The sequence below is a fragment of the Mustelus asterias genome, chromosome 10 (genome assembly GCF_964213995.1).
Source record: "Mustelus asterias chromosome 10, sMusAst1.hap1.1, whole genome shotgun sequence".
In the NCBI taxonomy this organism is placed as follows: Eukaryota; Metazoa; Chordata; class Chondrichthyes; order Carcharhiniformes; family Triakidae; genus Mustelus; species Mustelus asterias.
In genome coordinates, this window is record NC_135810.1 from 55,933,953 (window position 1) to 55,960,194 (window position 26,242).

At 45.5% G+C, this 26,242-nt stretch overlaps 1 protein-coding gene across 2 annotated transcripts in view; it reads left to right on the plus strand.

The window, feature by feature from the left end:
* The first annotated feature begins 2,622 nt into the window (after positions 1-2,622).
* LOC144499597 (macrophage metalloelastase-like) overlaps positions 2,623-26,242 on the plus strand; it is a 60,041-nt gene continuing 36,421 nt past the window's right edge. The window contains exons 1-4 of one of the 2 annotated variants that reach the window (XM_078221735.1): positions 2,623-2,978; positions 22,374-22,528; positions 24,242-24,387; positions 25,524-25,649. In XM_078221735.1, the coding sequence (XP_078077861.1) occupies positions 2,868-2,978; positions 22,374-22,528; positions 24,242-24,387; positions 25,524-25,649 (538 nt within the window). In that variant the 5' untranslated portion in view covers positions 2,623-2,867. Of the gene's footprint in view, positions 2,979-3,353; positions 3,674-22,373; positions 22,529-24,241; positions 24,388-25,523; positions 25,650-26,242 lie in introns of those variants that run through there. The other variant, XM_078221736.1, reaches the window with a different exon arrangement.

Consider the following 26,242-nt stretch of genomic DNA (forward strand, 5'->3'; position numbering starts at 1 on the left):
TAAGCTCTGTAGTCCTGCCACATCCAAAAGTGAACAGTGGTAGACAGATAAACAATTAACTGGAGGAGGAGGCTCCACAAATATCCCATCCTTCATGATGGAGGAGCCATAGAAACATAGAAACATAGAAGACAGGAGCAAGAGGAGGCCATTTGGCTCTTCGAGCCTGCTCCGCCATTCATTACGATCATGGCTGATCATCCAACTCAATAGCCTAATCCTGCTTTTTCCCCATAGCCTTTGATTTCGTTTGCCCCAAGTGCTATATCCAGCTGCCTTTTGAATACATACAATGTTTTGGCATCAACTACTTCCTGTGGTAATGAATTCCATAGGCTCACCACTCTTTGGATGAAGAAATGTCTCCTTACCTCCTTCCTAAAAGGTCTACCCTGAATCCTTAGACTGTGAACCCTGGTTCTGAACTCCCCCTCCATTGGGAATATCCTTCCTGCATCTACCCTGTCTAGTCCTGTTAGAATTAGCCCCGTGCATCTGAGCAAAAAAATAAGCCTGAAACGTTTATAACAATGTTCAGTCAGAAGGAAGTGCTGAGTGGATGATCCATCTCAACCTCCTCCAGAGGTCTCCACTTTCACAGATGTCAGTCTTCAACCAATTTGATTCACTCCACGCATTATCAAGGACTGTCTGAAGGCACTGGATACTGCAAAGGCAATGGACCCTGACAATATTCTAGCAATAATACCAAAGACCTTTGCTCCAGAACTTGCCGCGACTCTAGCCAAGCTGTTTCAGTGCAGCTACAATACTGGCATCTAGCCGATAATGCTAGGAACAGGACAAGTCCAACCTAGCCAATTACTGCCCCATCAGTCTACTCTCGATCATCAGTAAAGTAATGGAAGGGGTCATCAACAGTGCCGAGGGGAATTAATCCCATACTAGTAATTATGGAGGAAAATAAGTCATATTAATAACTTTGCCCAGTAAAAAGGGTTAACAGTGACAATTCTCAAAAGCCTACACGGTGTTTAACTACAGGATAGTAAGCAGATAGTTCCAGTCACCTAACCTTCAGATAAGGAAGAGGGAAAGATACTATGCTGGGAAAAGGCCTTTTAGACACGGAAATTGATTCATGTTCTAACATCCAGACATAGCTGGGATGTTTAGAAGATAGTTGAAAACAACATTCAATTGAGGCAATTAAAATCGCACGCCAGTTGGATATTATAATTAAGCAAGTGTAAGGTGATTGTGATTGGTTTTAAAAACTGTACTTTAATATGATTTAAACTTAATTAAGGATTGTAATTGGATGGAGATAACTCCCAGACTTTTATTGGTATATGCTAATTACTTGCAATCAAATAATTACTTAGTATTTCTGTTTTTTTCATTCTGAATGGTCTGAGTGATTTCATTCAGAGTCAAGGAGCTACAGCCTTTTTAAAATAAATTCATCTTGAAACCACTCAGCAACTTTGTCTGGCTACTTAAGGGGAATGTTAGTTTTAAATACAGCAAGAAAACTATCGTAGCATACCCATAACAAGCGATATCAAGCAGCACTTACTCAGCAATAACCTGTTCATTGACGCCCAGTTTGGGTTCCACCAGGGCCACTTAGCTCCTGACCTCATTACAGCCTTGGTTCAAACATGAATGAAAGAGCTGAACTCCAGGGGTGAGGTGAGAGTGACTGCCCTTGACATCAAGGCAGCATCTTACCACGTGTGGTATCAAGGAGCCCTAACAAAAGGAGTAATTTGGGTGACAGTAATTATGCCATGCACAGCTGAATTAGATCAAGTCGAATTTATCAGACACGCATTTAAACACTGACAGAAATATCAGTGCCGTAGTTGTATTGGAACAGTTTGGATAGGGCTGCAGCTAGTTCTGGAGCACAAGTATTCAGCATTATAGCTGGGATGTTCTCATGGCCTTTAACCTTTGCTGTATTCAATGGATGGAATTTTCCCATCTCAGCCGCCGCAGAAATTGTGCCAGCAGGGTAGAAAATTTGGCAGACCATTCAAAGGTCCATTGACCTAGGGTGGGCATTTCTGGTCTTGGAGCAAGCATGGCAGGAATATCTCTCCCCACGTGACAGCTGTTCTTGACATCACGTGGAGTTATTGGCCACTTAAGGAACGCAATAGAGTGGAGTTTGGTGAGCTGTCTGACTCCTTCCCCACCCACCATAATACTAAAGACAGGTCAGGAGTGGCTGGGAAAATGGTGGGAAGATCTCCTGGTTTATTGGAGGAGACCCTCTCTCCCACCTACACATCTGTTAGCGGGGAGCTGTAAAATCCAACCCTAAAGTCTAAGAGTCCAGGGCTGAAAAATACCATCACTACATGTGTTTGTAGAAAATTAATGACTGTTTCTCTAATTCTTAATGATGCAAAATAACACTTCTGTATTTTTGTGTTCTTCCTTCCTTGTTTTCAGCTGAAACTAAAAAGGATTTATTGAAATTATATTAAGCGACAGCAGTCACCACGCAAGGAAATACTTTTCCAATGACTCAGTGATAATTACTCTGAGGTATGGACTTTTTGTTAGTCATTTGGTTGATTAATATTCTAATGTTTCATAAAGATAGGCAAGGGGCACTGCTTTTTACCTGGAGGTTGTTTTCCACACAGTATGCTCGGTATGTGTGTTCTGCCAGAAGGCAGCTCCATGATTCATTATGTACTGATGCTGACCCTGAGCTGTCCTCACGTTAGTGGTGGTTTACTATTGCCTTTTACACTCAGAGGCAGGGCAAGGAGGCAGGTCCCAAGATTACCTCCGCTGGAATAGGAATCAAACCTGTGTTGTTGGTGTTATTCTGAATCAGATGCTATCCACTGGGATAACTGACCCACTCTCCACAGTAAACACCCATAATGGAGACAATGTGCTTTTACTATGCTGTTGTGCTCAAAATAGCTTTTCTAGCTTTTTCTTCAGCTGCACTTCCATTGTCTTCAGTGAAGATGGTTCCAAGAAATCCTGAGGTATGTAAAGAACTCACATTAAGTATTTCAATAGGAATGAAGAAATATCTAATAACATTGTTTCATTTAGATTCTTCAGAACAGCAAAAGATTGTGATTAATCTGAACATATTCAAGTTTTGTTATATTTCTGTTTCTCTTTATGTTTTTGATTAAACAATGCCAGTAACAACATACTAAGTACAAAGCTCGAGGGGGCTATGGGATTATCCATTGCTGCATAAAGTAACAAATGTCGCTGTGCATACTAAGAAAGTCTAGCTTTGCAGCTTTGATGCTCAGTTGTATCACTTTTCCATTGCACATACCACACCCATATAACAAGATGTGCAACACCTACACAGTTAAATTCTTCTGCATTGCTTGAAAGTAGTTAGGCTGAACATTCTGATTGAAGTAGCAGCAAATGCTTAGCTCCAGCCAAGTGGGACTTGTGCCCAAACTTCAACTTTTCGGAGGACAGAGATAAGCTGTCCTGACCTATCCGTCAGTGCCTCTGACACTGACCCTGCCATTAGGAACTTGGGCTAGATGCCTGGAAGCTGCCCAGAAATGTACAACATTTACATTTTTTAATCACACATGTAAGACCATGGTGGGAAACAACTCACAACAGAAGCTGTATCGGAAAGACTGACTGGACAGCAGCTCATTGCTGAGTTCAGCTAGTCACAGCATGTGAATTGAAGAATTTGGTGAGGAACGGAATTTTATTCTCTTTACAATCTAGTCTAGTTTGTTCTTAGAATTTAACTACAAAGTGAAGTCTCTTACAATCTTAGTCAGAGGTAAATAAACTCCTTATAGGACAGGCAGCTGTAGTTAGTTAATTGCAGAGCTATTTGGAACTAGTTTCTCAAGCCAGTAATGCTGACTCAACTCTGTAGGGTTTCAGCTGGTAGAAATGGCACAAGATAAGCAAGTACAAAGACAGCAACTGCTCACTGAGTCCAGGCCACTGAGAATAGTTGGGTTTATCAATCATCATTGAAGAAAAGAATAAATTGATTCAAACATAATAAAGATGGCAAGGCTGGTGATGTGTTGTGACTGCAGAATGTGGGCACTCCTGTACACCAATGGGCTCCAGCTCAGATACGTCTACAATAAATGTCAGCACCTTGAGGAGCTTCAACTCAGAGTCATTGAGCTGGAGGTTGAGTTGCAGACTCAGTATCAGAGATGAGGCACTTGGTTCCAGGAGGTGATCACACTCCTCAGGATCTCCTGATTTGGTCAGTGGTCAGGGACTGGAAGGTGTATTCTGAGAAAGGCAGGTAAAGGCAGAAAGAAGGTAGAAGTGGAAGAGCCTTGGCCCTTGCAATTTTCGAGATAGATTCAAGGTTTTGGCAGGCTGTTGGGACGAGAGCAGGGGCTGCCCAGTCACTCAACAGTCAAGCAAGGCCCAGGCATTGGCATGCACAGTAATAATACATCCCTACAACATATTTACATTCCAGAAGCTACAGACAGCAACACTCTACAAATGCAAGCAAGCACATATTCTAAACACCATTATTACAATAAGTTAATTATAAGCCAACATTCAAACAAACGTTACAATAAAATATTCGCAGATCTGAGGCACATTTCGACAGTAGGATTTCCAACTGTTCATTAGTACAAATCGCAAAATGGCAGGCTTCCTGTAAACATTCTACTGAATTAGAGGGGACCGTGGTTCAAGGGTGAACTCTACGTCCTGCCTCCGGGTGATCCTCTTTTTCCGACGGCTGAATTGGACTGTGAGGATGATTAGATACACCAGGGTGAACAAAATCAGTAATACCGCCAGGTGTGACATTATGCGATCAAATGGATGGATTTGGATGTTTGAGTCCCAGTTCCAAAGGTAATTCCAGAAGGAGATGACTTTAATTTCTTTAATTCTCCTTTTCACCTCTTGGGTCTGCTGCATTACTTTGGTAAAGGTTCTGTGGGATGTAGACAATTTTATCCGAATTTGGTTCAACTCCTCCGGCAGGGGTTTTAGGCTTGTATCATATTTCTCATGGTACTCCCCTTGGGTCTGTCGGAGCTCGTCAGTGGCGTTCAAATCTACCTTCTCCCTCTTGTGAATGTCTATTAGTTGAATGAGGCCCACCCTGCTGGCATGTCTTGATGTAGAATGTAGTGTTAGTAATGTCGCAATGTGCGGTGCCATACTGATATTGTTTCAGGGAGGTGGTGAGACAGTATCTCCCTGCTCCCTTATAAACCAACTGAGTTATGTCTGTGTCCAGGCTACGAGCTTCTATTGAGCAATTTAGACTAGTGTTTGTTCTGAAGCCACACAGTGCATGCTCATTTAAGCAAACTGGGTATGGGCATGCGATTATTTCGTCAGTTTGCTGACATCTGTCCAGAGTAGTGTCTGTGAGCCTCTCTTCTTTCTCCACTGCGTACGGTAGAGTGCCGTTATATCCTATCCAGGTATCCTCATGGATAGTCCCTATATTTTCCACTTCAAAAACCCTCAGTCCGACCCGGTCGTCAGTGATTATGGTGAGTCTAATATCATTCCCAGGGCATTCCCTGGAGTCCCTTTGCAGTCGTCATTGAACCAGACTTTGGTCAACTGTCGCGTCTGGCAGCCAGATAGCTCAGGGTGTTTCTTACCCGTAAATAGGTATTCCATCTGCTCATCACTAATCCAAGATGGAGCCTATCCACTGCGTACCTGCTCCAGGTTTTCCCTCAGCTGTTCTATTATCCACTATCCATATGCACTACATAAAGTCCGGTTCTGTTGTCGGTCATCGTCCTCTAATTTTTCCCTGATAGTTTGATTGACTGTCTTGGCGTGTCCTTCTAACACAGCTACCATGTGGCGGCTGGCTGCGTTCCCAGTCAGTTCCCCTTCAGCATCTTGCTGATTGTCCTCATTGATAGAACTTAGTGTCTGTTTAACCTGTTGGGTCAGAATACTAAATTTATTGTCCAGGTCGACTGAATCAAGGGCGATGATGGTTGCTACCCCTGCCCCGTATGCTGTGGCCATGTCATTGACTAACTCCCTCTTGGATCTTTCCTGTCTTTCGTCCATTCCTATCTTCCATCCTAACAGTCTGCGAGTCAAGTGGAGGTATAATCTCTTAAGTTGGGGAGAGCACCACTCTGGCAGTTGGGTCCCAGCTATATCCACCACCACAGGTACCAATTCATAGTGGATGTTGTCATACAGGGTTTTCCATTCTGTGGTCCGGGGGTGGCTTCAGGACAAATCAAGTGGGATGGGTCTGGGGTTGGCTTTGGCCCAGTTCTTATTTCATACATTGCAAAGTTCCCCTCTCTGAGTGTCCCGGGGCACCGCTGCCCGAGCTCTAATCCTTTTTCTGGGCTGTTGGCCAGACATCCAATTTCGGGGCACCCATTATTTGAAAATCCCCACCAATCCCCTGCTATGGTGACACTCTGATAACATTCAGTTGAACTGCCATATGGTTTTTTGTATATCAGCCGCTGGTTGTTACACCCAAACATTATACTCTTATCGGGAGGTACCCATAACACGCTATCCTCACATTCCCCCTCGTCAGGTGGGGCAAACCATAAATAACCGAGATACCAAAAGTTCATCTTGCTTGAAGTGTCCTGCATGCTTCTCCTGACGATGAGTCCGATGAGGTAGATCCGAGGTTGCATCTTTGTCGTCGTCCATCGTTGTCCTGAGGAGATCAGTGTAATTTCTGCTGTTATCGCGTCTAACATTTGGTATATAGGCATCCAGTATTTAAACTGTCCATGCCCCCTCCCTTTTCTTTTGAACACTATTGACGGTGGTGTGGTCAGGAGGACCCGGTTGTCGCTTGCATGTCGTAGTGTTTTAAAATTCTAATTGTGAACCACTGCCGAGCAAACTTTTGCTCAGATCGATGAATGGACGAGTCGTGGAGGGTCGGAAAAGAGCTTGTTTAACTGGCCAGCAAAATCAAGGCAGCCTGTTTTATTCTAGCAGCAGTCACCATTAGCCCTAGGGATTCAAATAGCACTGGAGTCGGCCTGTAATAAAACAAAGAAACACAGAATAATACAGCACGGGAACAGGCCCTTCGGCCCTCCAAGCCTGCACCGATCATGTGTTCCTAACTAGACCATCCGTTTGGATCTCTCTTTTCCCAGTCTGTTCATGTGGCTATCTAGATAAGTCTTAAATGATCCAAGCATGTCTGCCTCAACCACCTTGCTTGGCAGTGCATTCCAGGCCCCCACCACCCTCTGTGTAAAATATGTCCCCCACATATCCGTATTGAACCGTGCCCCCCCTTATCTTGAACTTGTGACCCCTTGTGTTTGTCATTTCTGACCTGGGAAAAAGCTTCCAACTGTTCACCCTATCTATGCCCTTCATAATTTTATAAACTTCTATTAGGTCGCCCCTCAACCTCCATCTTTCCAGGGAGAACAACCCTAGTTTACTCAATCTCACCTCATAGCAAATACCCTCCATACCAGGCAACATCCTGGTAAACCTTTTCTGCACTCTCTCCAAAGCCTCCACATCCTTCTGGTAGTGTGGTGACCAGAACTGGACGCAGTATTCCAAATGTGGCCAAACCAACGTTCTATATAACTGCAACATCATATGCCAACTTTTATACTCTATGCCCCGTCCAATAAAGGCAAGCATGCCATATGCCTTCTTCACCACCTTTTCCACCTGTACTGCCACCTTTCCGGATCTGTGGACTTCAACACCCAGATCCCTCTGTGTGTCTATACTCCTGATGGCTCTGCCATTTATTGTATAGCTCCCCCCTGCATTAGATCTACCAAAATGCATCACTTCGTATTTATCTGGATTAAATTCCATCTTCCATTTCTCCGCCCAATTTTCCAGCCTATCTATATCCTGCTGTATTCTCTGACAATGTTCATCACTATCCGCAACTCCAGAAATCTTTGTGTCGTCTGCAAACTTACTAATCAGACCAGCTACATCTTCTTCCAAATCATTTATATATATCACCATCAGCAGAGGTCCCAGAACAGAGCCCTGTGGAACACCACTAGTCATGATGTGCAGATGCCGGCGTTGGACTGGGGTAAACACAGTAAGAGTTTTAACAACACCAGGTTGAAGTCCAACAGGTTTATTTGGTAGCAAATGCCATTAGCTTTCGGAGCACTGCTCCTTCATCAGATGGAGTGGAAATCCGCTCTCAAACAGGGCACAGACACACAAAATGAAGTTACAGAATACTGATTAGAATGCGAATCTCTACGGCCAACCAGGTCTTAAAGATACAGACAATGTGAGTGGAGGGAGCAGTAAGCAGAGGTTAAAGAGATGCGTATTGTCTCCAGACAGGACAGCCAGTGAGATTCTGCAAGTCCAGGAGGCAAGCTGTGGGGGTTAATGATAGTGTGACATAAACCTCACATCCCAGTTTAGGCCGTCCTCATGTGTGCGGAACTTGGCTATCAGTTTCTGCTCAGCGACTCTGAGCTGTCGTGTGTTGTGAAGGCCGCCTTGGAGAATGCTTACCCGAAGATCAGAGGCTGAATGCCCGTGACTGCTGAAGTGCTCCCCCACAGGAAGAGAACAGTCTTGCTGGTGATTTTCGAGCGGTGTTCATTCATCCATTGTCGTAGCGTCTGCATGGTTTCCCCAATGTACCATGCCTCGGGACATCCTTTCCTGCAGCGTGTCAGGTAGACAACGTTGGCCGAGTTGCAAGAGTAGGTACCGTGTACCTGGTAGATGGTGTCCTCATGAGAGATGATGGCATCCGTGTTGATGATCCGGCACATCTTGCAGAGGTTGCTGTGGCAGGGTTGTGTGGTGTCGTGGTCACTGTTCCCCTGAAGGCTGGGTAGTTTGCTACGGACAATGGTCTGTTTGAGGTTGTGGGTTGTTTGACGGCAAGAAGTGGGGGTGTGGGGATGGCCTTGGCGAGATGTTCGGCTTCATCAATGACATGTTGAAGGCTCCGGAGGAGATGTTGTAGCTTCTCCGCTCCGGGGAAGTACTGGACGACGAAGGGTACTCTGTCCACCGTGTCCCGTGTTTGTCTTCTGAGGAGGTCGGTGCGGTTTTTCGCTGTGGCGCGTCGGAACTGTCGATCGATGAGTCGAGCGCCATATCCTGTTCTTATGAGGGCATCTTTCAGCGTTTGGAGGTGTCTGTTGCACTCCTCCTCATCCGAGCAGATCCTGTGTATTCGGAGGGCTTGTCCGTATGGGATGGCTTCTTTAACATGTTTAGGGTGGAAGCTGAAGAAATGGAGCATCGTGAGCGCCACTAGTCACAGACCTCCAATCAGAAAAAGACCCCTCCACTGCTACCCTCTGTCTTCTGTGGCCAAGCCAGTTCTGTACCCATCGAGCTCGTTCACCTTTGATCCTGTGAGATTTAACCTTTTGCACCAGCCTGCCATGAGGGACCTTGTCAAATGCTTTACTAAAATCCATGTAGACGACATCCACGGCCCTTCCCTCGTCAATCATTTTTGTCACCTCCTCAAAAAACTCAACCAAATTTGTGAGGCATGACCTCCCTCATACAAAACCATGTTGTCTATCGCTAATGAGACTATTCAGTTCTAAATGTGTATAGGTCCTATCTCTAAGAATCTTCTCCAAGAATTTCCCTGCCACGGACATCAAGCTCACTGGCCCATAATTACCCGGGTTATCCTTGCTACCCTTCTTAAATAACGGGACCACATTTGCTATCCTCCAATCCTCTGGGACCTCACCTGTGTCCAATGAAGGAACAAAGATTTCTGTTAGAGGCTCAGCAATTTCATCTCTTGTCTCTCTCAGAAATCTAGGACAGATGCCATCTGGCCCTGGGGATTTGTCTACCTTAATGCTTCATAAAACACCTAACACTTCCTCCCTTGTAATTGCGATTTGTTCTAAGGGGTCTACACATCTCTCTGAGACACTACCAATCAACGTGTTCCTCTCCTTTGTGAATACTGATGAAAAGTATTCATTTAGAATCTCACCTACTTCCTTGGGTTCTAAGCATAATTCCCCTCCTTTGTTCTTGAGAGGTCCGACTCTTTCTCTGACAACCCTCTTGTTCCTAACGTATGCATAAAATGCCTTGGGATTCTCCTTAATCCTGTCTGCCAAGGACAGTTTGTGACCCCTTTTTGTCCTTCTAACTCCCTGTTTGAGTTATTTTCTACTTCTCTGTATTCCTCCAGTGCTTCATCTGTTTTTAGCTGCCTGGACCTTAGGTATGCCTCTTTTTTCTTTTTGATTAGACCCACAATTTCTCTGGTTATCCACGGCTCTCGAATCCTACCTTTCCTGTCCTTCCTTTTTATAGGCACATGCCTGTCCTGCACTCCTATCAACTGCTCCTTAAAAGATTCCCACATGCCAGATGTGGATTTACCCACGAACAGCTTCTCCCAATCAACAGCCACAAAATCCTGCCTAATCCGGTTGTAGTTAGCCTTCCCCCAATTCAGCACCTTACCCATAGGACAACACTCATCCTTTTCCATGACTATCCGAAAGTTTACAGAATTGTGGTCACTGTTCGCCACATGTTCCCCCACTGAAACTTTGATGACCTGACCAGGCTCATTCCCCAGTACTAGGTCCAGTATAGCCCCCTCTCTAGTTGGACTATCAACATATTGTACCAAAGAACTTTCCTGGACACATTTTACAAATTTCACCCCGTCCGGACCCCCAGCCCTTAGGGATTTCCAATCTATATGAGGGAAATTAAAGTCTCCCACTACAACAACCCTATTTTTTCTACACCTGTCCAGAATCTCCTTACATATCCGTTCTTCAACTTCCCGTGGGCTGTTGGGAGGCCTGTAGTATACCCCCAGCATAGTGACTGCGCCCCTCCTGTTTCTGAGCTCTGCCCACAGTGTCTCGTTATATGATCCTTCCAAATTGTCCACCCTCTGTACCGCTGTAATATGCTCCCTAACCAGTATTGCTACTCCCCCACCTCTTCTAGCCCCTCCTCTGTCTCGCCTAAAACACTTATGCCCCAGAATATTCAGCTGCCAGTCCTGTCCTTCTTTTAACCAAGTCTCTGTCACTGCAACCTGAAGAGGTGTCCGTATCCCTAATGACCTGAAGAAGTCTCCGTTCCATGAGTGTCTTGGAGTTTGAAGGCGGAACACATTTAAAATTTAGCACAAGTGCTCTAAGAGTTGAAAATGTAGCCCAGTCGCCTTGACGATGTTAAAATTTAGCACAGCCGCCTCAATGATGTTAAAATTTGGCATACCTGCCTCAAAGATTTGTATAGTTGCCTTAATGATCTCTTAACTAGAGAAAGGTGGCCAAAGAGCACGGCTTCAGACTGTGTAAATAACCCGATTGATCGTAATGGCAGTATACAAATGGTATGGCAATGAGTTGGTTGTACTTAACCATGGATATTTTACTGTCGGTCAGTCACGGTGGACCTGCAGGTTGAGGGGTTTTAAGTGGATGCTTCATGGAACGGACACCTCTTCAGGTCATTACAGACCGACTCCAGTGCGATTCGAATCCCTGGGCTAATGGTGACTGCTGCTAGAATAAAACAGGCCGCCTTGATTCTTGTACCTTGCATTGGTCTGCATTGTGGGCTGAATTTCATCATTTGGAGCACCTTAGATTCCTTCATTTTGCATTTCCGTGAACAAATTGCCCAACAGAGACTCATCTTCTGAATCATTTGTCTCATGGGGCTTCATCATTATCTCCTCACCTGGCCTCCATACCCATGTCTGTTCATTGGGCTGCACTGTGGGGTCTGTTTTTGGATCTGGGTTCGGGGGTCCTTTATCCTCGTCTCCCATTCTAATTAATCGATGTGTCTGGTCCCTTACCCAGGAGAGGGATGCAGCATCAGGTGTCCCCATCAAAATAACCCGGTGTCATTTAGACAGGGCCTCACTGTTGGGTCTGAGTCTAGTAAGGCTTATGTTTATGGGGGAATCCATAATGCTGCGAGGGCCGATATCGAGTGAGTCACTCCAGTCCTCTAGGGTGCGCAAGTCTCCTATTATGTCTGGGTCGATCAGTACCCCTTAAGGGCACTTCAGGTGTGGACGAGGCTCTGGGCTATAGCGTGGTAGGGATAAGGTTCTGGTCTGAACCTGAAAGTGGATGAGAAAGTGTCCGGGGAAACATATTTCCTGGGTGAGGCCATTCCGGTCACCTAGTGTCATCCTCCCCTATCTCTTATGTGAGACGGTGGAAGTGATTATTCTGAGTCCCGTAAGCTTTCAGTTGATTGACGTGGAACCAACCGGTTTTCCCATTGGCGATCAGGACCTTATACACTGAGGGGCTTATTTTGTCGGTGATGGTGTGCGGACCCGCATATCTCAGGGACAAGAAAGAACTGGGGTTGTAGAGGGAAATGCTGGCCAACCGTATATTCTACTGGGTGTACCCTTTTATCAAAATATGCCTTGCTCTGTTTCTTTTTAACACCTAATCAAACAGCCACGGCTAACTGGGCTGCTTTAATGCTTTGAGTTATCTGCTGGATGGTTTTCTCATGGGTGAGCGCTGTAATAGCAGGCTCAGTTAAGTCATACCCCAATAAATATTCAGCTCCTCTCATAGGTCGGCCAGTCATTAATGTGTGGGGGGTGAATCCAGTGGAACTGGAAACGGTGTTGCGTACCATCATGAGGGCAAAGGGAAGTACTGTATCCCATGTTGTGTTGTTTTGCTGCACCATCCTTCTAATGATCCCTTTTAGCGTTCGGTTCATGCGCTCTACGATTCCACTGGATTGTGGTTGGTCGGCGATATGGAATTTCTGCTGGATGCCGAACATAGCCATAATGTTCTGCATCACCCGCTCGGTGAAATGTGTCCCTTGGTCGGACTCTATGCTGCGCGGAAGACCTCATCGCGTGAACACTTGTTGGGCTAATATCTTTGCGGTGGCCTTAGCTGTGTCGTAAAGAGTGCCTTTGATACATTGGCCTTTATAAATCGGAGTATCGAGTATAAAAGTTGGAGTGTTATGGTAAGGTTATATAATGATGTGGAGATGCCGGCGTTGGACTGGGGTAAACACAGTAGGAAGTTTAACAACACCAGGTTAAAGTCCAACAGGTCTATTTGGTAGCAAAAGCCACACAAAAGCCACACATTAGAGCTCCGAAAGCTTGTGTGGCTTTTGCTACCAAATAAACCTGTTGGACTTTAACCTGGTGTTGTTAAACTTCTTACAAGGTTATATAAGGCATTGGTGAGGCCGAATTTGGAGTATTGTGTACAGTTTTGGTCACCTAGTTACAGGAAGGATGTAAATAAGGTTGAAAGAGTGCAGAGAAGGTTCACAAGGTTGTTGCCGGGACTTGAGAAGCTGAGTTACAGAGAGAGATTGAATAGGTTGGGACTTTATTCCCTGGAGCGTAGAAGATTGAGGGGAGATTTGATAGAGGTGTATAAGATTTTGAAGGGTATAGATAGAGTGAATGCAAGCAGGCTTTTTCCGCTGAGGCTAGGGGAGAAAAAAACCAGAAGGCATGGGTTAAGGGTGAAAGGAGAAAAGTTTAAAGGGAATATTAGAGGGGGCTTCTTCACGCAGAGAGTGGTGGGAGTGTGGAATGAGCTGCCAGATAAAGTGGTAAATGCGGGGTCACTTTTAACATTTAAGAAAAACTTGGACGGGTTCATGGATGAGAGGGGTGTGGAGGGATATGGTCCAAGTGCAGGTCAGTGGGACTAGGCAAAAAATGGTTCGGCACAGACAAGAAGGGCCAAAAGACTTGTTTCTGAGCTGTAATTTTCTATGGTTCTATGGATCTAGTGGAGAATGCCTCAACCCATTTGGTGAAAGTGTCTATTATTACCAGGGCGTATTTAAATCCATTCCTCCATGGTGGTAGTGGGCCGATATAATCAATTTAGAGGTTTGTCCAGGAGCCTTCCACTGGGCGTGTGTGTCTTAGCTCCGCTTTTCTGGCATACATATCAGGATTATTCTGGGCACAAATTAAACAATTGTCGATATAATGGGTGAAGTCATCGTGCAGTTTGGGCCACCAACATAATTCTTTCAATCACTCAATTGTTGTCTCTATGCCCTAATGGCCATGTCCGTCATGGTACTGGTAGATGAGCTGATTTCTGTCCTGGGTAGGGACTACGTACGTGCCTGCCTTTAATATCAAACCATCCTGAATCTGTATTTTGTCCTTCCATTTCTCATACGGGGCTGGGCATACTCCTTCTAAAATTTGTTTTCGGGAACTGTCAGTGCTCTGTGCCCGGACGAGGTCGGCTATAGTAGTTTGGCAGATGGCCACAGCGTTTACTTGCTTTCCAATGGGTGGCTGCCAAAACTGTCCCGTACGGGCACCGGCCTTGGCTAATGCATCGGCTTTACAGTTGCCAGGTGGGGAGGACCCGTAGTGGCTTCTAACTTTAATAATTCCGTATGTGTGTCCTTCAGTGGCCCGCAGAAAATATTTTAATAAGGGGGCTGACGGTAGGGGCTTTCCGTCTGCAGAGGTGAAGTCTCTGGCTTCCCATAATGGTAGGGACTCAGTCAAGCTGTTTGCACACGTACTTGCTATCGGAGTGTATGTTGGCGGGGGTTCGAAATAAATCTGGGTGACTCACTACGCATGCGACTGCTGCTAGTTCGGCAGCTTGAGCACTCAAATGGCTGGGCAGTTTGAGAGTGAGTACTATTAGTGGCTGTCCCTGTTGATTTTCCACATAAATGCCACATCCTGTGATTCTGATCCCATTCTCTATGGTGGATGAACCGTCTACATGAATTCTTATGGCTGAGTCTATCTATTGGCTGGTTGTCTGGTTTTTCCCTGACTGTGTCCCCTGTTGTTTTGGGATAAATGGACCTGTGGCGTCCTTTGTGGCTATAACTTGACACTCATGCGGATCTCCCTCATAATTTAAATTATCTGCCAGGAACGTGGGCATTTTGGATCGCTTTATGGTGATGTCCCTACCCTGCAGTAGTCGTGTCCAATGGGCAGTGCGGACCTGGCTTACTGAGCCATCTTTAAGGCGGCCGTCCAGCAGAAGCTGAGTTGGGGTGTGTTCGGTGAGAATGGTTATTGGGTTTAGTCGGTGATATCGGCGAAATGCTGCACAGCCCAAAACACCGCGAGCAGGTGTCGTTCACACCCGGAGAAGCCCTGTTCGACTGGGTCTAATACTCGTGAGGCGCAGGCTACTGGGCCTGGTCTACCATGTCTTTGCTGTAATAATACTGCTGAAAGTGTGTGGTCGGTGGCTGCAACCTCTAAGGCGTGGGGTAGATCCAGGTCGGGGACTAGTAAGGCTGGTGCTGTGGCGAGGGCGCACTTTAAATCAGTTACTGCAGCTGTGTGCTGCGCAGTCCACTCCCAGGTCATGTTTCTCTTTAGCAATTTGGAAAGTGGGGCTGCCTTGGTGTCGAAGTAGTCTATATAGTTCCGACAGTACCCTACTAGGCCCAGGAAAGATCGGAGGGCACTCACATCTCGGGGCAGTGGGAGGTGCACTATGGAGTCTATCCTTTCTTGTTCGATCTCCCTCTTCCCATGAGTAATCACTGTACCCAGGTATATGATCTTGGGGTTGCAAAATTTGGGTCTTTTTCAGGTTGACTTTGCAGCCTAATGAGTGGAGCAGTGCGAGTAATTCATCCAGCAATATTACAAGCTCCTCTTTGGTGTTAGTCTGTAACAATAAATCGTCTACATATTGGACCAAGCACTCAGGTCGGGAAAACATTTCTAATCCAGTCACTAGTCGTCTGTGGAAGATGGACGGGGAATTATGGAAACCCTGTGGTCGGCAAGTCCAAGTGTATTGCTGTCCCTGGGAGGTAAAGGTGAACTTGTACTGGCAGGACCGATTTAAAGGGACGGACCAGAAGCCATTACTAATATCCAGTACCGTGAAAAACTTTGCCTGGGCTCCCTGTCTCATCATGGTGACGGGGCTTGTGGCTTCTGTGGGGGCCGTGAGTGGGGTAACCTTATTTAATTCCCGATAATTGATCGTTAACCTCCATGATCCATCTGCCTTTTTCACAGGCCATATCGGCGCATTATTTGTGGCTGCCACTCGTCTCAACACCCCCTGCTGTAATAGACTATCAGTTACTCTGGCCACCTCCCCCTCTGCCTGTCTGGGGAAACCGTATTGTCTCTGTGGTTTCGGGTCCGGCCCTTCAATTAACACCTCCCCAGGTATCTGACCACAATCATGCTGATGCTGCGCAAACACCCCATTGTTTCTTTGAAGCACCTCCCTGATGGCCGGATCACTACTAATCGTTCATGGATCAAACCAGAATTCCCCTATTGTGCTAACCCTATTAGCATATGTCCCGACTGGAATGATTGATGGTGCTCTGCTAATCGTAGCCATCTGCCAAATGCATCGATTAGCTGGATCAATGAAAGATTACATTTATTTATGTAATCGGACCCAAGAATGTGTTCAGTGTTTGGGGGAAGGTCAACTAACACCACCGGATGGTCACACGCCCTGCTACCTGGGCGGACCTGTACAGGGGCTGTAATGTGTCCCTCCTGCATGTGTCCTGTGAATCCACTGAGTGTGATTGTGCCCGTAGTTGGCCAAGGGATGTCTGTCTTTAATTTTGATACATTCAGGGTAGTTTGGGAGCCTCCGGTATCCCAAAGGACTTCTACAAGGTGGCCTTAAACCTCGCCGTTAGTTAGGAGTTTTTATATGCTATCCCACCTGGTGCTGCAGACCCAGGTTGGGGAGGCCGGACACCGTCAATCTAGGGTTCCATAGGCAGGGACAGTTGGATATAGAGGTGGGCTGGCGCTTACAATACGCATGGGGTGACCGGGACCTTCTATTGGTGGTGGGCAGTGCTCTCTCTCATACCTAGGAGCTGGCCTAGGTGGAGCCGGTGGTCCCGCTTGTCTCGGGGACCATGTATAGGGTGGTTGGGGTCTCCTACACTCTCAGGTGAAGTGTCCTGGCTGCCTGCAATTAAAACATGTCCCTCTATCTCTCCCCGGGGCTGCTGTGTAAGGTGGAGCTGTACCTCTCTGGTGTTGGGAATCCCCTTTACCCTCGTTTCTCCGTACTGGACCTTGGCTGCCTTCATGGGAAGCGTTCTCGCCTCCCTATCTGACTGTGACATTGGGGGTCCCTGAACTTCCTGTTCCCAGACTCGAGCTAACCGTCGGAGACCCCATGCTTCATTGTGTGTGGTCTCTGCGGGATCAAAATTAGCACAAGCTTTCTTGCCTTTCTCTGTGGTGTGCGACACTAATGTCCAAGCCCATTTGGATGAATCAGCTTCATTTAATCGAGCCCGATCTAATTCCCCAGACACTCCCGTGAAGTGGATCCATAAACGACTGGCAAAGGTAGTCGGATGTTCTCCTTTCCTCTGTCTACATTTATTTAACCCATCTACAGGATCCCCTTTATTAAGCCTTACTGTGGTCAATATCGCTTCCTTAATTTTGTTTAAATTTCCTTCCCCGACATTTTGAGGGGCTGGCAGGACAGACCGTGCAGACTTGTTTAAGCACATGACTATCAGCTTCACTTCTTTCCTTTCATCTCGCCCATGCATTATCTTCTGCTGCCGAACATCCTCAAAGAAACTGTGTGGGTCAGCCGATGGCTCAAAGGTTGTGATTTTATTTGCGATCTCAGCCAATTGTGCCACCGTAAACGGGGTTGTGTATGTAATAGCTGGGCCCTAAGCCTCTCCTACCCAACGTACAGTTGTCACTGGTGCATCGGGACTGGAGGTGAATCTGGGGGCACGGTGAGTATGTCTCCCCCTGGGACGGATGGTGGTGGACCCCAATCCTCGGGTTCGCGTAACGTAAAGTTTGGCATTCTCCTTTAACTCTCCCCAATCTGCATCCTCTATCTCCTCTTCCTCTCCTGTCCCGAAGGTTCACATAAATCCGTTTTGAACCGATAATAGGAATTCCAGCCGTGAAATTTCTCGCTGGCATTTGGAGTGGTCAGCGGTTGCCTGTCGCTGTTCTTTACTGGTTTGATGTCGCGCTTTTATTTGCACCTACAGATCGGTGCACTTAGCTTCCAGTCGTGCTACTGCCTGCTCGACTTCACCTTTCGCCAAGACAGCACGCTCGGCGTATTGGAACGCTCTCTCATACTGGGTTTGAAAATTGCCCAGATGTAATAAATTTGCCTGGTTGGTTCTCTTTAATTCATCTGCCTCTCTGTCCTTTTCGGCTCTTATCTGCTCTATCCTCTCCTGCTGCTGTTCCTTGAGTTTCTTAATCTCCTCCTCCTTTTCCTCCTGTGCCTGCTTCGATTCCTCCAGTTCCTTACGAACTGTGTTTAATTCCTTTTCTGTTTCTAGCAGCTGTCCGAAGCAGCTCACAATGGCAGTCGCTTTCTCACATTTGCCTGCCTGTTTTCCCTGAACTTTCCTCAGATCGTCCCAATACTTCTGTCCTAGGGATCCCGGTCCCATCTCAGTATTGGCACAGGATTCTGCCTATAGGGGCCACCCTTTCTTCTTAATGTATTCTCTGATTTTTGTTTCCCATATGGGACACTTCTTGTCTCTGTGCTGTTTCCTGCCATTCTATATTCAATGACAAGGGGTAGGGAGTTGATCGGACTGTGTATACGGCTTTGGGCTGTGTTCCAGTCCTAATCCCTCCGGATTCTAATGTAAACCTACGGAGTTTACCCTATCCTCCTTGTTTGTAACAACGCATGCACAATAAACAATTTCCTGAAAGCAGTAATTTGTCCTATAAGGAGTTTACACCTGTTGGCTCTGAGTTTTAAGTAACCTTTCAATATAGATTCTGTGGGATTCGATATCAGAGCAACAAAGTTACTTCTTGTCGATGTCCCATCTGGGTCGCCAATTGTTGTGCCTGCCACACAGTCTGTTTTAACCCTTATACCATGGACAAAGAATTGCGAGTAGACTTCTTGTTAGTACAACCAATATTTATTTAAAACACACAATCAATAATCACTCACCCAGCCAACAATAAGTTATCTTACAGAAAATACTAAAGTTCAAGTCCAATACTAGACCTTGACTTAACCTTCCGTGACTGGCAAGTACCCAAGCAGATATTGGCCTTTATCTGTGCGCTGGTCTCAGTCGTCCTCTGCGTAGTCTGGTCCTTTGGTCTGGCCTGGCACTCTGATTCTGGTCTTCCTTCCTTCTCGGGTATGGTGGCTCTCCTCGTGCTGGTCATTGCTGGCGATGGTCACCATTGTTGTAGCCATTCATGGGATCAGAGAGAGAGAGATTCTTGGTTGCGCAGTACCCTTTCTATCCCGTTGGTTTTCGCGCCCCTTTTGGCCATTTCCAATCAATCGATCAGGGCTTGATCACCCTGATCGATAAAGTCCAATCGGGTGCTGCCACACCAATCTCTAGGTGTGTCCTCAACAGCCATGTTTGTAGGTGCTGGGGGCACGTAGGACATATACCTCCCTCCCAAATAAGGGGTTATGGCACCCCTATGTCTAGTAAACAACCCAGTTTGACCAGAAAGTCCCCTTTGTCCTGGAGATGGCCCACATCCTGTGTATTCAGTCGTCTGAGCTGTAGCCTGTTTATCTTGGTCTTTTAGGCTGCAGCCTGCTGTTTTAGTTCTTGCCCAATTATCCCAGAGTGCTTTACAAATCACCATTTTAGGTGGTCCGTTTTGGCCACAGTGGATAAATAAGAAAAGTGATATCAATTCATGGCTCAAAGAGTAGTGTGGAAGAAGTGGGTTTCAGTTAGTTGGGCATTAGCGCCAGTACTGGAGTAAGTGGGAGCTGTACCATTGGGATGATCTTTACTGTGCTGGGACCAGCGTTCTGGTAAGCTGCATAACTAGGGCAGTAGTCAGGGCTTGAAACTAAATAGTGGAGTGAAAGGATCTTGTCAGAGGAGATGTAGTAAACCAAAGGGGAGCAACAAATTATGAGAGCAGGTAGCGATTTGGGTAAAGATACCCAGAATAGGGCAGGAAGGGGCAAAGTGTACAAACTTAAAGAGCACACCAGCTGATGATGCCAGAGATTGCTGAAATGGTAAAGAGACAATGTTAGAGCCTTTGTATCCGAATGTGCGCAACATTCATAACAAAATGAATACATTATTAACACAGATGGAAATAAATATTCATGACTGACAGCCATCAGAGCGACATGGTTACAGTGTGACCAAGACTAGGGCCTGAATGTTGAATGGCATTGATGCTTTGAAAAGATAAGAAACTAGGAAAAGGTGATGGGGTAGCTGTTATTTGAGAATATCATTAGTGCAATAGTGAGAGATAACCTTAGCTCTAAAGAGCAAGATGTAGAATCAATTTAAGTGGAGTTAAGAAACAGGAACAAGGTCATTTTGGGAGTAATTTATCAGCTAAATGACAGGAGTTACACTTTAGGGTGGAGTAGGCAGGAAGAAATTAATGGAGTTTGTAAGAAAGGTCCTGCAGTAATTATGATGTCTTGTGGCTTCAATCTAGATTTGGAGAATCAGATTGACAAAGTTCGTAGTGTGTATGTGGGATAATTTCTCCGAGCAATATGTTCCAGAGCCAGCTAGGGAGCAGGCTACCCAAACCTGGTAACGAGCAATGAGGCAGGATTAATCAATAACATAATTGGCAAGAAGCCTTTATGTGGCAGCGATCCCACGATGATGGAATTTCATATTCAGCTTGAGGGGGTGAAGTATTGTAGAAGATTTAGATAACTTCCCAAAGATAATTGAAAAACTTCAAAGATACTGGAAAGGTGCTGGGAAAACTGTTCAAACTCAAAGCTAACAAATTCCCAGGAACTGATGGCCTACATCCTCAGGCATGAAAAGAATAGCTACAGACATAGTTGATGCATTGGCTATAATCTTCCAAAATTCCTTAGAATCTGGATTGGAAAAAAGCAAATGTAACACCTTTATTCAAGAAAAGTGAGAGACAGAAAGCAGGAAACTACAGGCCAGTTAACCTATTATCTGTCATCGGAAAATTCCCCAATCCATAGGAAATGATAGAAATGATAGAAACCCTACAGTACAGAAAGAGGCCATTCGGCCCATCGAGTCTGCACCGACCACAATCCCACCCAGGCTCCACCCCCATATCCCTACATATTTTACCCTCTAATCTACGCATCCCAGGACACTAAGGGGCAATTTTTTAGCATGGCCAATCAACCTAACCCGCACATCTTTGGACTGTGGGAGGAAACCGGAGCACCCGGAGGAAACCCACGCAGACATTGTGCAAACTCCACACAGACGGTGACCCAAGCCGGGAATCGAACCCAGGACCCTGGAGCTGTGAAGCAGCAGTGCTAACCACTGTGCTACCGTGCCGCAAGTATTTGGAAATCAGGTAGACTTTGTGAAAGAGAAATCATGTTGATCTAAGTTAATGTAACAAGCAACGTGGATAAAGAGAAACCTGTAGATGTGGTGTGCCTGAGGATCACAACACAAAATAAGAGAATGTGGTATGGGATGACATATTCGAATGGCTAAAGGATGGTTATTTACCAGGTAGCAGAGAGCAAGGATAAATGTCTCTTTGACGGATTGACAAGCTGTAAGGAGTTGAGTTCCACAGGGATCACTGCTCAGGCCTCAACTATTTACAATCTACATTAAAGGTTTGGATGAAGGGACCAACTGTATGGTAGCTAAATCGGCCAATGATCTGTTTGGGAAGATTATTGTGTCAGAAATGTGCCACACCTACAAACACCTTTGTGGAACAAATTCTGTGATTATTGCTGTTTTTCATGTGGACAGGGACCTATCCCTCTGCCTGATCCACATTCCCTACTCCAAGAGTGGACTGCACCGATATTGCTGAGGCTTACATTGTCCTCATTTGTCATCCTGGCATCAAACCAGGTGGTCAGGCTGAGTGACGCTAAATTAGTGCCAATTCAATGTGTTCATGGAGGACACATGGTCGTGTGTGCCCATATCAGTGCAGAATGTTGGCAGGGTTGCTGTGGTAACAACCAACAGTGCAACCTGCTCGGGGGATTCCACATCCACCTTCTGTGTATTTGAATTTGACATCAGGAGACTTTTATTGAGAGATCACATTTCCCTGTATAAAGGCATTTAGAAATGAATTGCTGCAGTGAAAATACTATGATATTTAACATTTTAGAAATCACTTAAAACTATCAAGTGTATTTATTTGGATAATACGAAGATTGCGAAGAAGTTTCTCTTTGAATGAAAGGTGGAGAAATGGCTTTTTCCCTTGAATAACAAACCCTGAACTAAATTGCAGTCCCAACAATCCCAATTTGTAAAGTTGTGTGTTTTTGTGATTTAAATCACTGGATTGTTAACCATGGGTAAAAATACGCATTGATTGTTTTTCATTTAAAAATAAATTTCAGCTCTTAATGACAATAAAAGAATTGGGGAATGAAATATTATGCCTTAAAAATAAACTCTTTTCCTGCATCTAGGGAGCACAGAAAGCTTATCATCTTAAATTAGCTGCAAACCTGGTCAATGGAACAATAGATCTGCATGAAGGACCTCAATGTGTAATGGCTCTGAGGACAGATTCCAGCGTTACTCCAGATCAACATATCTTTGAAAAGCACAATATCACCTACAGGTATAGACCTTGGTTGCATGACTTGTTATTCAGTAACATTGTCCAATTTGACAGGAATCAGTCTCAATAACACCGTTTCTCCATCGTTTAGGCACTAAAGGTTTCAGCACACCATCCTACCAAAAATATTTTCACTGAGTGCTGACACATTGGCTTTGGCCAGGCACATTATGATTGGGAAAACAATGTCAGATAAATGCTTCAATAAAACCTGGGCCTCTGAAGTGTGTTCCAGTTTCTCAGTGACACTGGTTTATGTGTCCATTTTACTTGCTAGGTATTGGAAAATAACTTTACAAAGTAAATGACCAGTTTCCGGGCTTTTCTGCAGATATTAGTTTGTTTAAACTGCTCCTGATCGCCAATCAGAGCGTGATAGAGACACCCGAAATGTCCACAACTATAGTGTATTTATTATATCTCACCAGGCAAACCATATTTCCTTCTCTAACTGGAGAAGGCAAAGGTCAATCAGAGAGAACATGCACAATGAGATCAGTTGGAGCTTAAAGCTATAGCCACCTTATTTTTGCCCTATCACCCATGAACATACAGCCTAAGGTGACTATATCTAGATATATCCAAAGAGATCTGCTTAGGGAGATCATTGTGACAGAAATGTGCCACACCTACAAACGCCTTTGTGGAAATAATTCTGTGGGCTTTTTATGTTGTTCTTTCTGAGCAACTGCTGGAGATATCTGTGAAAATTTCAGTCCATAGCTGACTCCTGTAAGCAACAGTGTCATTATTTATTCAGATACAGATTTCAATATTCGCGGGTTCCCTCAAAGTGCAACGCTTTATAAATGGAATGTATTTGACCATGTTTCCCTACAATGGAGATGGGCACCACCCTGAACTAATGCCAGGAGGACAAAACTGTGCATTTCTCCACAACTAGTCTTAGGGAACTGCATCCAAAATGAAATCTCATGCTGCTGAGTTCCCCTTTACCCAACTTATATCAATCACACATAGTGTGAGATTACACTCACATCAGCTGTGGTGAGTGCGGTTGGAGACTATCAGGGAAACAGTGGGAATTTTACAGCAACCCAGCACCTTCCATTATCATTTTCTGATGCTAATCCACAAATGATCAGATTTGTTGAATCCAAAGTCACAATGCGTGACTGAGGATTTATGAAGACTGCAATCTCCAGGTTGTAACTAGCAGCAGAACCACTGGGTTACCAGACCCCTCAAGGAGACTTTGTCTGAGTTTAGGACCTTGCCCACAAGGGCCTGCTGTAGAAGGCCCTGGTCTGCGTGGTGTTGGGCAGCTCAATCAGACAGTTACACAGCACTGCACAAATGCAGGATCATTTCATACAGAGGTGCCCCAAACATTTCATGCTGCTGGGACACTCTCACATGAATTGATAAAGTTCTGCTGAATTCAATTTGCAGGCAGATCCTTTGCGGTCTAAATCCATGGGTTCAGCGGTTGAGGAAGAGCAGGAACTGGTTCTCCTCTCAGAATTCCTTTCATTCCTACTCAGTGATTCACATAATCTCTCCCCAGAAACTGGCCATCTGAACTCCGCTGTTTGGATGCCAATGTTTGTCACTGTGGAAGTGACTGGAGCAGGTGGCATGAGCTGTTTTCTGAAGGGCAAACATTGATCTCAGAAACACCTGCACACAATCAGCATAATTATTTCGACAGGTTATAAAGACAGTGATGCAAGTGACTTTGTCTCCACACAGAATACAGAACTATACAGCTGACTTACCGCGGAATGTTGTGGATGACACTTTGAAAAAGGCTTTCCAGTTTTGGGCTAATGTTACTCCATTGACATTTACACAGACAACTGCTTCTGCAGACATTGAAATTAAATTTGTTTCTGGAGGTAGGTTCAAACAATAAAATTAAAAGTAACAATCACAAACAGTGGAATATGCAATAAGAACAGGAATTCAATAGACCAGTCAGAGTTTGAACATGAGAAAGACATGTTCTGATGCTTCTGGTATCAACAGTATAAAGGTTTATTGATTATGTTATTGTACAAGGAATCAGGAGGCCCAGACTATTGTCACAGGACTTTGGCCAAGACTACAGGCATCCCTGATTGCAGGATGGCACATAGAAGCCCTGTAAATTGGGCACCATAGCAGTGGCACATGCCAGCGGCCTAAACACCCCTGCCCACCAGCCTCTGCAATTTTACCAGTGTCGGGGAAGGCATCAGGTTGCCCGCTCACCCAAAGGCCAAGTGAGGCCTTGAAATGGGCAATGAATGGCTCTTTGGGCCTGCTCTTACCAGCACTGGGATTGTACTGTACCTCCAGGTGGTAGGAGGTTCAGCATCAAGTCTGCAGTCTATCAGCTGGGACTGGTGATCTTGTGGCTGGGCAGGAGGAGTGGGTATCTGCTTTTTGAGACCACTGTAACCATCAGAGGCCTGACCCCCTAATGGTGAATTATCCCCACCCCTTCCCATCTCACCCAGCATTTGCCCATTTTGATCTGCACCCAATCTCTCTCTTTCCTGCCTGGCCCCAGAGAGACCCCAGACTCAGCTCACCAGACGGGCTACATTGCTGAATGTTTTCCTCGGGGATGTTGCAGTGGGCACAGGTTTAGTTGTCTCTGCTGGGACAAGAGAACATCGAGCTATTTAACTAGCCAGCCACTCTGAATGGTGTGGCAGTGCTTTCTCAAACAAATTCACGGCCCAGTGTCTGATGAATAGCTGTTGGACAAGCTTGCCAAATTGGGTGGGCTTGTCTCCTTACATTGCCACCAGGGTGGTAGGGACCCCGTGTAAACCCCAGTCCAAAATTTCAAATCCCAGCCTGACAGCTGGTGAATTAAAACTCAATTGATGAAAGAAACATGGAGCAAAAGGTGGGGTCAGCTGATTGGTCAACTGTTGTTACCAGCATTCTCTCATTTTATTTCAAGTTTAACCAATTCTATGTGGTGTTTTCATGAGCTGCAAATTAATTCTTACTGACATGTTTGTTCAATATTCCTTGCTAGCTCATGGTGATTATTTTCCATTTGTTGCGCACGGTCGGGCTTTAGCCCATGCCTATCCTCCTGGACCAGGTATTGGAAGTGACGTTCATTTCAATGAAGGTGAAGATTGGACAACAGGAAGACATGGTAAATGTTTATCATCATTAATTGCAACTTGCTAATGGCTGCCATCCACTGTTGCTGTCAGTGTATCTTAGAAAGTCGGAGGAGGCGGTGATGTAGTGGCATTATCAATGGACTAGTAGTCCAAAGACCCAGGTGCAATGTCCGAACTATGTTAGTGGTTGCGAATTTTAACAGATACAGAAAAGACTCGGTTTGCACAAGTAGCTTCAACCAAACACACTTTATTGAAAGCTGTTCTTTGCTCTGCAGCAAGTCCAAAACTGAAAGTAAAACAAAGCATCGTAGCTGTGAGGGACAGCTCGGTGGATAGGATATTAGGATGTAGATAGGCTGGAAAATTGGGCGGGGATCCTGGATTCAGGATTCAATCCTGGACCGGGGAGCGGCGCGGGCTTGGAGGGCCGAAGGGCCTGTTCCTGTGCTGTATTGTTCTTTGTTCTTTGTTCTTTGCAGCCTGGACACCCACCCCAATGATAACATCATCACATCATGTGATCAGCTCTTAATGCAACTGCAACCCTTTTTAATGGATAATGCCAGGGTAATTCTCTGGGGACCCGGGTTCAAATCCCACCATGTTAGATGGCGAAATG